We start from the raw sequence: 12,844 nt of genomic DNA on the forward strand, positions 1-12,844 counted from the left end.
AGCCAGCAGGGCCCGACTCCTGGAGGGCCTGGGGTTCAACCTCACCGTGGTGTCCGAGGCCGAGATCCAGGAGGGCTTCCAGGACCTGCTGCTCAGGCTCCCTGTGCAGGACCCCCAGCTCCTCCTGACCGTGGGCCAGCACAGGTTCAGCGGCCTGGGCCCAGGGGCCACCCAGGACCTGGTGGGGGCCCAGAAACACATCCATGAGTATGTAGCGAAGCGGACAGAGGGGGCGCTGGGGGCCTGGGTGGAGGAGCTCAAGAATGAAACTGCAGCGGTTCTGGTGGATCACGTGCTTCTCAGAGGTAAGGGAGTGAGCATCCTACGGGGCGTCTCCTTCCGGGAGCTAGGGGCTAGGGCTCCGACCACACCGTGGCCTTGCTCCTCACAGCATCTGGAAGGCTTCCCTGATGACTTAGTTAGAGGAGGCATTCCTCAGTGTCTGCCACCGAATCCTTGATGCCTCTGCTTGAGGATCTCAAGTGATGGGGAACTCATCAGCTGTCCCATTTTAATGCTACTCGATGAGATTTTTCAGTGAAGGACTTTTCCGACTTCAGTGTACGTAAGAACACCCTGGGGATCTGCATTCACCCCCAGGAGATTCTGATTTCGGGGACAGGTAAGTCAGGGATCCGAGACCCTGAATTTGAAGAAGCTCTCCCCACTTCCCTGCACAGGTGATTCTGCTGCAGGAGGGCTGTGATCTCCACTTCGAGTAACCCTGTAAGCAACACTGAATCAAGGCACATAAGTTCCCTCCTCTGGCAGGTCCGGGAGGCATCGATTAGAGCAGGAAGAACCCTAAAGCAAGAGACCCTTTATTTTTTCCAAAAGAGCCAGTCAGGTGTATGCCTTGCTCCTTAACCCCGCTCCTTAACTCAGCAGATGTGTGCAGTCTGCATTCTGTACAGTGCTTCGCGGGTCTCGAGGGACCCGCAGACACGGTCTCACTTGACCTTCTCACCTGGATGAAGCAGATAAGGCTCAGGTTAACATTCCCATTTTACAGATGAGAAGACAGATTTTTTTTTTTTTTAAAGAAGGAAAGTTTTTTTCCCCGAGCCAGTAAGGCATTACTCCAATATATTTCTATGAATATTTATCGTGTGTTTTATGCAAGTGTGTTTGTACACACACAATCTAAATGTGACGTCTCTATTACCATGCCAGTTACTGGGTATATTATTTTTTGTTGAATTCTCTTTGTAACTTGAGAAGGCGGATATCCACTTGAGGGGTGGTGAAACTGAGGCACGATGTTAGGTAACTCGCCCCAGACCCCAAAGCAAGGCAGAGCCTGGCTGTCAGGTCCACGCCCGCGCCCAGAGCCATTGCACCACAGTGATACATTTTTTCTTTAAAATTAACCACGCCTGAGAGAGGCTGAGACCAGAGAGCGAAATAGTGTTTGCGCTCTCATAATACTATTATGCTAGTGTGATAGTGTTTGTCCCTTCTTACAGACGAGGTGACAGGAGCTCAGGGCAGTCAAGCGCTCAGCCCCTGGGGTCGCACAGGTAACACAGGACAGGCCAAGAGGGAGTTACAAAGCTGGGCGTGGCGGCCCGAGTCCAGACACCCCGTCCCCACGGGCTGCCAGACCGGCCGCCTCTGAGCCCGTTCTCAGGTTTTCCGAGGGTGATTTGGGCGTTTCTCTCTCCCTCAGCAGGGTGGGTGCGGCCCTTCGACCCGAGGGCCACCACCCTGAGGGACTTCTTTGTGGATGAGCGCAGGGCGGTGCAGGTGCCCACGATGAAGCAGAAGGCCCGCCACCGCTTCCTGCATGACCCCGAGCTGCACTGCTCCGTGCTGCACATGGACCTCGCTGGGGACGCCACCGCCTTCTTCATCTTCCCCCAGCGGGGCAAGCTGGGGAAGCTGGAAGACGGCCTGCTGCCCGAAACGCTGATCAAGTGGGACAGTGCGCTCAGGACAAGGTAGACAGACCGCTCACAGCCGAGTCCTGGGGAGGCGGGTCCCTGCCTCCTCGCCCAGTCACCACGCAGTGCCCCTCAGTGATTGTCACCCCATGGGACACTGTCACTCCCAGGATACTGTCGCCCTCAGGGTACTGTCAACCCCCGGAGCACTGTCACCCCCAAAGCACCATCATCAACCCCAGGGCACTGTCACCCCAGGGCCTCCCTGAAGGTATGAGGGTGGGGCCAGGAGTCTGGAGGCTGGTTCTAGTCCTAGCTCTCCTACCGACCTGGGCAGCCCCATGATGGGCCAGAGCTGAGGGAGGGAGGCGAGGGGGCCCAGCACGGATGTTGAATGGAGGACAGTGTGCATTTTAGGAAGCTCTCTCCCTTGGAGACGGGATGCCAAGGGAGCAGCAAGACCAGGGGCGGGGCAGAGGCAGAGAAGGCCGCAGTCCTGGGGCTGGCCGGGGGGCAGAGGCCGAGGGGAGGCCGGAGGAGAGGCCGGAAGGGAGGCCCGAAGGGAGGCCGGAGATGTGCGTGACACACGCAGACCCTTTCGAAGTCTCAACAGCAAACCACTTCTGTCTCTCCACAGAGAACTCGATTTCTATTTCCCCAAATTTTCCATTGCCAGCACCACAGGACTGGAGCTGCTTCTCCCACGAGTGGCTGTGGGCGGAGGCCTCCCCGGGCAGCCTGGACTGAACATCTCTAAAGTAAGCTGGAAAGTGGGTTTCGGGTTTCGGGGTGCCCGTGGGGTCTCGATGTCTTTTGGCATCTACTGGAAGAAGATGTCCAGTATCTCCTTAAAGATGGGCGGCGCCGTCTCCCGTAACTTTGCCAGTTACTGTTTGCTTCTCTGCGTTGATTCCACAGTATGGCACACCTGCTGCCATGACCAGGAAAATAAGTCCCCATTCCTGCCCTCAGGTGACAGACAAGGAGAGGGAAGGTGGTGATGAGCCCTCCCTCCACCAAGGTGCAGGGGGAGCTCTCGGAGGAACATTCCTGGTCTTGGGCTTGAGGACAAGCTGTGTAAAGAAGGGACTGAGAGGGAACATGGGGACAGCCTGGGGAGGAAGGCAAGTGCCTCGGGGAACTAAGGGTCCCCCCATCTAGATGGAGCTGAGGCCCTGGAAGACCCTGGAATCCATTCTGATGACCAGGGACTCTATCCTGAGGCCAAATGGGATACACTCAGGGGTTTTAAGCATGGTCATATCTGTGCTCTAGAAAGATCTAGAAAGATCTGTAGAGAAACACAGGTCAGACCGGGCCCTAGGAACAGAGAACAGAAGGAAATGCCCAGGGCCATGCGTTCAAGTTGGACAATCACAGAAGGAGGAAGCAGAGGGCTGAGGGCAAATCGGGGAGTAGGGGGTGGAGAGAGCTCGTAGCTCACAGGCACCATCAGCCTTACCTCTCAGGCCACTTTTGTTGGCCTGAGCATCGTTCTATGCCTTGCCAGCACCTCGCAGTACACCGATGCGGTAAGTGCTGTCATCCCCATTTGACAGATAAAGAAACTGAGGCTTAGAGAGGCCAAGAAATTCACCCCAGGTCACGACCGCTGGTTAGTGTCAAGCCAGCCCTTGAGCCAAGTCAGATCATGTGACACCAAAGGCTTGCGTTCTCTTTGTTGAACAGCAAAGAGTGGCCTCCATGTCACATATATTCTAGACAGGACAGTGGAGGGTGCGTGAGGGAGTGTGGGCTTTGAAGCCAAACAGATCCAAGTCTGAGCCCTGGCTTTGTCCTGTCCTGGCTGTGTGACCTTAGGCAAGTCATCCCACTTTGCTAAGCCTTGGTTGCTTCATTGAATAAATAGGGGTCCTGACCCCATCACCTGTCCCAGAGCACATCACCTGGGGATGTGTAGAACCCGATCCCCTGACTTCAGGTTAAGTGATCTGCCACAGACAGCAGTGACGGTGAAGGCCATGTGATGGTAGTGAGCGCTTACTAGGTCCCAGGCATAGACTAGGTTCAGGGACAGAGAAGTGAACGGAGCCAGTTATAACCTAGTGCACGGGATGGGAAGGCACAATAAACAAACAGATCTGTAACATACCGGGTGGTGATGAGACCCACAATCCAAAGAGTGAATCGAAAAATAAGTGACCAGGGAAGTGAACGGATGGTTAAGTATGGGGTTAAGCCACGGAATAGAAAAAAATGTGACGAAAATTAACACCTGGTTGAGCCTTTCTATCGGGTCAATTAATGATTCCAGAAATCTCCTTGCAGATCACTCACAGGGCTGTGATGACTCTGGACGAGGAGGGCTCAAAGGCTGCTGCTGCCACCAGCATCCAGCTCACTCCCAGGCCTCCGCCCGACCTCAGCCCCACGTCCCCTCCTGGCGTTGAGTTCAATCGTCCCTTCTTGATGATGACTTTCCACATGGAAACAGGAAGCTTGCTTTTCTTAGGGAAGATTGTAAACCCACTGGGATAAGGTTCCCATACACGTGCTGGACAACCCCAAGAGAACGGAGTGGGGGACCACTCTGGGGTCATGGAGACATCATCCAGGATTCCATTTCTTCACCTAGAAATGAAATGGGATGACGCAGCTACCCTCGCACAAGCTTCACGCAGTCATAAAATAACCAACTGGCCCACGTGCCAAAGCTTCTGTTGCAGAATCAGGTTTGAGAGATTATGTACAACCTGGTTCTTTTGGGCGATTTTCATGGAGGCTTATGAGACGAGGGAAGTAAGCGAGATCAAGGTTATGCCTTTGATCTCTATTAGGTGTTTTATATACTTTATCTCATCTTAAAATTAATTCTCACAACAACCCAACAAGATAAGTATTAGGTTGAACCATATGAAATTGATTATATTTGGCCTTCTTTTTTTTTACCCACAGAAAAGGACAACTTCATATGGTTGTACCTAATGTTATTTCTCTCTTTTAATAGCTGAGATTCAAAGCTTAAGACAAACGCACAAGGTCACTCAGCTAGTAGGTAGCATAGCTGGAGTTCAGATGTGTTTTATTTAGAAGCTTAACTCCTTCCATTCTCATCCAGTTTGCTAAATCAGTGGTTCTCAAACTTGTTTGTGTGCACAAATCCTCTGGCATCTTGGGAAAAAACGGATTTTGATTCAATAGGTCTGGGCTAGGGCCTGAGGTCCAGTATTCTTCACAAGGTCCCGGGGGTGCTGAGGCCTGAGGGTGGGGTGACCACACTCGGAACAGCAGGTACTAAATGCTCCTGTCCCCATGACCCAAGGAGGAGTTAAGTTGGTGTGCTCAGTGTGACAAAGGACTTCTGCTGTCCCCTCCAACATTCATGGGGCTGAGCCTGATTTTGGCAAAATCCTTTTGAAGCCTGCAGACAAAATTTTCTTTAGGGCCACCTACTAATCAGCATTTCCATAGAAAATGAGTATCCTAAATAAAGGCCTTTTGCCCATTCTAGACATACCTTGGGGGCTTGTGACTATCTGTGGGCCATGCTCCATGTCAATCACTGCAACTGGGACTTTGGCTGTCGGCTGGCTCCTGCCCCTGCATCTCCCGACTGCACAGGAGGGAGTCAGTCACACAGGCTTTGGGGCCAGACACCCCCAAGACCAAGCCCCGCCCCTGGCTCTCTCTAGATACCTGCCCCCCTCCCCTCCAGAGCAGCAGTGCGGGTGGCCAGCAGACACGAAGAGCCACGCTGAATGCTGGTCATGAGTCTGTAACGCGTGACTCTCAGTTAACCTTCATTTCGCATTTACTGCCAGAGATAAAATTTACCAATTTGTTTTTCTCGAGTGAGAAGGTGCCCGCAAGCACCAACGAGTCAGTAAAATTAGCTTCCCCAGAAGGGGGAGCCCCGGAGTCACTGAGAGTATCTCCTGAAAAAGAGGAGTGAGCAGCCCCAAAATACCAGAAAATGGTGTATCTTCTCTTTCGTTTCCTTGAGGGTTGACAATGGGGTCCCAAACTCAAATGTCTATGAGGCCAGGTGAGTAATAGGCAGGGATTAGGGGGAAAAGTAACAGTACAAGTTCAGAAGCAGATGTCAGCCGACCTTGGTATTGGGGAAGCATGAGGAGTGGTGGGGACCACAGTGAACTGGAGAGTGGAGCCTCACTTAAAGGGGGCACCCAGGGGTGGCCCGCCTGCAACAGCGGCTTAGACAAAATAGAGATTAGAATTTTGAGCTCGAATAGAAGTGGGGAGGTAGCTCTGCTTCGCCGAGTTGTCAGGGACCCGGGCTTCTTCTAAATTGTGGGCCTGCCATCCCTAGGGTGTCGTCTTCTTCTGGATGTTTGAAGACACGTATCAGTGTCGTCACCTTCCAGCTATACATGCCAATTATACACATCTCTTCAGCTCACACCCTATTGGCCAGACCTAGTCACGTGGTGTGCCTAGCTGCAAGAGAGGCAGAGGAATGTCATTTATATCTTGAGTGACCATGTGCACAGACCAAAACTGGGGGTTCTCTTACTTTAGAAGAATTGATGATTGGCTGTGGGGGACCCACACACACACAACCTCTGCCTCAGCTCCTGCCAACCTCGCTTGAATATTGCCTTGCAGAAAGGTGTCCCAGATTTGCTGGCTTTCAAGTTTTAAGAGAAACTAAATAACCAGGGTTTTATGTGAAAATGTTTCTGCTTTTGAATGTTGACAACGAACTTAATTTTAAAAAATACCAAGCAGTCAATAACGTGTAGAGTAAATGAAGCATGATGTCAATCAAGAAGGCAGCTGGGCAGAGTGGAGGGCGGTCTGCAGGATCCCTAAGGTGGCCCAGGACAAGGTGCTGAGATGTAGCCTGCACCGAAATCCCAGGCAAACACGAGACTGTCCCCAGAGAGAGAAGATGGCAGCGAGGAAGCAGCTTAAATCACAGGACTACAGTTTCAGAAATGTTTGACCGCATTTTATAAAAAATGAGCAAGACTCATCTTTTAGACTATTTCTGTCCATAGAGCCAATTTATATGAAGATCATTATTACAATGACAGTGTCATTGATTTTGCTGAAATAAAGACAAAAATAAATGTTACAGGAAATATATAAAGATTTGTGACTTACCTATTTTTATTTTACTTCTCATCCAAACATTATTGACCCATCAACAGACACCCAGATACACGCGATGATAATTAAACTCAGTCATCTTTGGTATTTGGCTGCTTTTCAGTCATGTAAAACTGTACCTGTATGCAGAATTTTCAGTTCTATTGTTCTGAAGGTATCGTTTTATTGTTTTTGAAGAACAAATTTTGTCTAGCAGTTTGCTTTAGCTTGATTGACAGGCCATTGCCACCTATTCCGAGTGGCCCTTTGTGACGGAGTGAAGTGCTCCTGCACCCCGCCCCCTCCCTTCTGGGATTTAGGGGCTTGGTCCTGTTTGTCCCTCTGATTTGATCGGCCCTCTGTCTCCATCCACAGCCTGAGGGATGATCTAGCGGATGCAGCCACCAGTATGAACTCAGGTGTCCACGGCACCAAAGTCGGAGGGGGCCCTCTGGTGGCCTGGTGACGTGGTTCTCGGTTCTATGACCCAAAGTTCTGCAAAAACAAAGCCGGAAGACTTGTGGGCCTTCAGGAACAAGCAAGCACAAACAAACACAGCAGCGACACAGGTCGTGTTGGGACAGATCTTCCTGTTCCACACAGGTGAGCCTGACACAGTCCCTGCCTTGGGGGAGGTCACGGTGGAGCTGAGCACAACGGGGCAGCATGTCAGAAAGTCGTGCCTGTGGCAGAAGGCAAATCGAAGACAGATTTAGCTTGACATGGAGGAGGGGTGGCAGGGGCCGTGGGGAAAGAAAGAAAGACGCGGGGTCCTCGACTGTGAGCAAACACATCTGTCAGACGGAGGCTGTGAGGACACTGGCCCCCTAACAGGCGCCGTGTCAGAACCGAACATCGTTCTTCAGTTCTCCCTACAACCCTGTGAGGGAGGAGAGAAAGGGAGGCCTTGCATTCCACCGCGGAACAAACTCAGGGACCGAGGCTGGAGTAACTCCCCTCTCTCGAATGGAAGCGATGTCTGCCCTAAATCCCTCGGGGCTCCCCACACCTCTGCTGAGCTTGGACCCCTCCCTCCCGGGCATTGTGGTTTCAGTGTCCACCTCTCATGCCTGCAGCCCACCGGACCGTGTCCGAGCCACCTCGGGATCTCTCAGGGACCAGAGGCCGTGCCCCGGCCAGGGTGGGCCATCGGCCGTGCTGGCTGCCTGACCCATGGTAGACTGAGGCTGATCTTGCAGGAGGAACAGAGGACAGGGAGATAGAGGTCGAAGAGAGAGTGAGAGAGGTGTTGACACAGCCAACCTCTGTCTGACACACACACACGCACACACGCATGTGCGCGCGCGCGCACACACACACACACACACACACGGCAGGCTGGCTGGGGGCTGGGGCAAGAGGGAAAGCTGAACCCTGGGGACAGCCGCAGAGGAAGGCAGCGGAGAGACAGGAGAGAAAATTTCACAGACTCCCCAAGTAAAGCAAGAAATTGTTTCCAGAGGCAGTTTGGAGCTGGCCCCCTGCCCCCTAAAGACCCGTCACTTAGCGGGTCTAGAGGTCCCCTTGCAGCTGCCAGGACCAGGAAGAGGTGGGGGGCGGGCAAGGGGTGCACGGAGCCTGCTGGAGAAAATCTCCCCAAACCAGGCTTGGCATCCGGGCCTCTGATTGCCCTGAGCCTGGGGGAGGGGTGGCACAGAAAAGTGGTCCAATCTGGTCGGTCCACGTGCACACCGCAGATGCCCATCTGCTCGTTACGAGCGGCCGGGAGGGTAACCTGAGAGCCCCTAAGGTGTGGCCCTGAGAAGCAGGCCATCCTGAGGTGGCGGGGGGGCCCGGTCTGCGGGCCTGGGGTTGGCAAAACTGAAACGCAGAAAGCTCACGTGCTGCTGGTGTGAAGTGAGCAGAGCCCGCTGAAGTCCTGCCCCGTTTTGTTTTCTTTCATTGCAATAAGAACATTTAACATGAGATCTACCTACCCTTTTAACAAAGTTTTAAGTGTATGATACAGTATTGCTGGCTACGGGTACAATATCGTACAGGAGATCTTAACATCCATTAAATAACGGCTCCCCATTTCCCCTCCCCCCGGCCCCTGGCAACTTCCATTCCCTCCTCTGCTCCTGTGAGGTTAGCTGTTTTAATACCTCATGTAAGTGGAATCATGCAGTGTTTGCCCTTCTGTGACTGGCTTATTTCGCTCAGCGTAACGTCCTTCAGATTCATCCATACTGTCACGTATTCCCAATTTCCTTCTTTTTTAAGGCTGAATAATATTCCATTGTCTGTATAAAGTGACAAGAAACCTTACGGAATGGGAGAAAATATTTGCAAACCGTGCATCCGATAAGAGATTCATACTTTATAAAGTGACAAGAAGCCTTACGGAATGGGAGAACATATTTGCAAACCGTGCATCCGATAAGAGATTCATATCCAAAATATATAGGGAAGTCCTGCGGCTCAGTAGCTGAAACACAAACAACCTTATCAGGAAATGGACAGAGGACTCGAATAGACATTTCTGCAGAGGAGACACGCAAATGGCCAACAGGTATATGAGGAGATGCTCGACATCACTAATCCTCGGGGAAATGCAAATCAAAATCACAGCGAGACATCACGTCACATCTCTCAGGATGGCCATCGTCGAAGAAACAAAAGTAAGTGTTGGCCAGAACGTGGAGAAATTGGATCCCTCAGACACTGCCGGTGGAGCAGGTGCTATGGAAAAGCGCAGAGGTGTCTTGATAAATTAAAAATAGAATTAGCACATGATTCGGCAATCCCACTTGGGGTGTGTGTGTGTGTGTGTGTGTGTGTGTGTACATATTTACATGTACCTCCAAAAGGATGTAAATCAAGATCTCAAAGCAGTATTTGACTCCCATGCTCGCTGCAGCATGATGCACAGCAGCCAAAAGGTAGAAACCACCCAAATGTCCACGGAGAGAGGCCTGGGAAACAAATCCCTCATCTTTTTCTTCTTTTGGTCTTCGTCGTCGAGTGTCAGAGGAGGGAAAGATCCCAGCAGCACTATTCCTGTGCCTTTCAAACAACGCTCCTTCGAGGGGAGGACGACAGGGCTTCACGGAGCAGAGGGGGCCAACAGGTGGCGCTCGATGTCCCCCGCCCTGCTCCGGGCTAGCCGTGCGACTCCTTGTTCTTGAAGTAAGATTTCAACCCAGAAAGAGATCACACTGCTGAAAATATTTAAAATGTAGACAATCTCTAATGACATCACGGTATATAACTGAGTATTTCCCCAGGGAGGAGACAGTGGCTGGCAATGTCCCAAGGCCTCATGGCGGGCATGGAGCACGTGGGCCTGAGTCAGGCAGCCCCGTGTTCCCTCCCTCTCTCTCTCTTCTGCCCCGTGCAGAACTGGCTTCACATCCGTCCCTTGTGAAAAGGGGGTAACACAGTGCCTCCTTCGTGGGGGTGGTGACACAGGGTATGTGAGTTGCTCAACCTAAAGCGCTTAGGGGTGTGCCCGTACGGCAGCCTCGAGAAGTGTGGCTGCTGTTCCCTGGGCTGGGGACCGGGCCTCAGCCGACCACGGACGCCTCCCCCCCATTTACTCCCCCGCTCGCACCTCATCTTCTCAGCGAGAGCACGGGCCCCAAGCAGTGCGTCTTCACCTTGGCTGCACGACAAAATCATCTGGGACGTTTTAACGGGTATTGACCCCCAGGCCTCACTCCCACGGTTTCTGATGTCATTGGTTTAGAATGTGTTTAGACACCAGTGACTTCTTTAAAGGTCTCTTAGTGATTCTCACGTGCAACCAGAACTGAGAACCACAGCTCCAGCTAATGTTAAGCCCATTTCTAGCTCTCAAACTCTGCAGCTGGACTCATTTTATTCCAAAAATATCTGATAAAGCAGCTACTAGGTTTCAAACACTCTTAGGTGTTAGATCTCTGGCCCAGTGATGTCTTCGTTCGTTCCACTGCCGGGGAAACACCTGATGTGGCTTAAGCTGGGAGTTTTCAAGTAAGATACTTGTTTTCCACCTTAATATTAACCTGTCTCCTCCATCTGACCAACTTTCCGGAAAAACCTACTTTGTAAGTAACAACCCTATAGCTCAAGTTCATTATCTTGTGATCTGTGAAGGTTAAAGAAGGGAAAGAAAATGTCTTTGAGCAACTCTTACTAACTCTTCTGTTAACACTGAGGTGTGCCTATTCCACTCTATCTTTGCCTCCAGTTTAATAATTTTAAAAGGAATTTGAGAAATCAATAACTTTCACGTATGCAAAGAAGGGGGAAGAAAGAGAGGAGAGGGAGCAGGAGAAGGAGAGAGGAAGGAAGGAAGGAAGGAAGGAAGGAAGGAAGGAAGGAAGGAAGGAAGGAAGGAAAGGAGAAAGGGTGGTGGGAGGGAGGAATCGTTTTCATATAACAGCAATAAGTATAACAAATAAAATAGTCAAGAACACACTTGAGGAATGTGCAAGTCTAGATGGAGAAAAAAATTTAAATGCTGCGGATAAACACAAAGAAGATTTGAACAATGGAAAGGTACATTATGGCCTTAAGTAGGAAGACTCCACGTCATAAAGCGTCAGTTCTTTCCAAGTTAAGATATAAATTTAATGGGAACTCGATAAAAACGTCAATAAGATATTATAAATAAACAAGATGATTCTAAAACTCATGAAAAAATAAGCAAGCAAGAATAGTTAGTAAAAATAAAGAAAAAATAAAGAATATTGGGGGAGGACTAGCCCCATCAGATAGTAAATATATTATGACATTCTTAATTTAAATTATAAAATTATGATTTATTCCTTATAAAACTTATCATGAAAACCACATCAGGCATAAATAGACAGACCGATTAATGGAACAAAATAGAAAATCTGCCAATACTCTCAAATCCATAATGGAATTTTGGACTATGATAAAGAAGGTATTTCAAATCGGTGGAGAAAATGTGGATTTAGTTATTAAATAGAGCCGAGGCAACAAAGTTGTCATCTGCACATACAAAGCTGGATCCATAATTTTTGTATAATCATTGAGTCTGTTCACAAATATTTCACTTCTCTCATTCCGAGCATGTGGTTTGCTTTCATCGATGAAATGTGAGCATAAATACTTTCCCTCCAAGAGGAAGCCTTTAATAGCCAGGGCGTGATTCACCATATCTCTATGTTCCTGCCACAGCGATCAGCAATTTTCCTAAAACTGTGCTCTGTTAGCCTGGGTCCTAGAGCCTTCAGCTAACCAGAAGTAGACATGTGATATAAGCAAGAAATTAGCCTTTATTGTTCTCAACTATTGGGACTCGGAGTTCTTTGTTACTGCAGCATATGTTAGCTTATCCTAACTGTTGCATTCACAGCACACACCAGGATAAATTTTATAGACATTAAAGATTTAAATGTAAAAACTTAAACTCTTGAAGTACTAGAAGAAATTATTAGAGATCTATTTAAAACCTCATTGTTTTTTAAAAGACCGATAAGTTTAAATACATATAAATTTTTTAAAATGCTGCATGACAAAAGCTTCCGTAAACAAAGTCAAAATACAAAGGAAAATCTGGCAGAAATACAATTGGGACAAAAACTGGGGGAAATCTTATGGAAAGAGGACTAATTTTATTTATATATAAAGAGTTCTTACAAATCAATAAGAAAAAGACTAATGACCCATTACAACAATGGACAAAAAATTAATCAATTGTTCATAATAAAGCAAATTACTCTGGTTCTTAAACTGATGAAAACATGCTCAACTTCACTCAGGTTAAGACAAATGAAAATTAAAACTACAAGCGAGTAGCTCTGTTTCATCTGTTAGATTTGCAAAGATCAAAAAAATTGATAATATATTGATAAGAGCATGGGAAATAGGACTTTCATATATTTCCAGAACAAACATAAATTTGAGCAGCTTCTGTGAAGGGACATCTGATAATA

The 12,844-nt window shown here is 49.3% G+C and overlaps 1 protein-coding gene across 1 annotated transcript in view; it reads left to right on the top strand.

The window, feature by feature from the left end:
* Window positions 1–4,382, top strand: part of LOC102880478 (putative serpin A13) — a 13,341-nt gene extending 8,959 nt beyond the window's left edge. Inside the window, 5 exon segments of the mRNA XM_025042117.1 lie at window positions 1–305; window positions 1,670–1,940; window positions 2,521–2,641; window positions 3,353–3,415; window positions 4,173–4,382. The exon segment at window positions 1–305 is cut by the window's left edge and continues 331 nt beyond it. Coding sequence (XP_024897885.1) covers window positions 1–305; window positions 1,670–1,940; window positions 2,521–2,641; window positions 3,353–3,415; window positions 4,173–4,382 — 970 coding nt within the window.
* Window positions 4,383–12,844: the final 8,462 nt, after the last annotated feature.

Source organism: Pteropus alecto, unplaced genomic scaffold, assembly GCF_000325575.1.
Source record: "Pteropus alecto unplaced genomic scaffold, ASM32557v1 scaffold8, whole genome shotgun sequence".
Classification (NCBI taxonomy): Eukaryota; Metazoa; Chordata; class Mammalia; order Chiroptera; family Pteropodidae; genus Pteropus; species Pteropus alecto.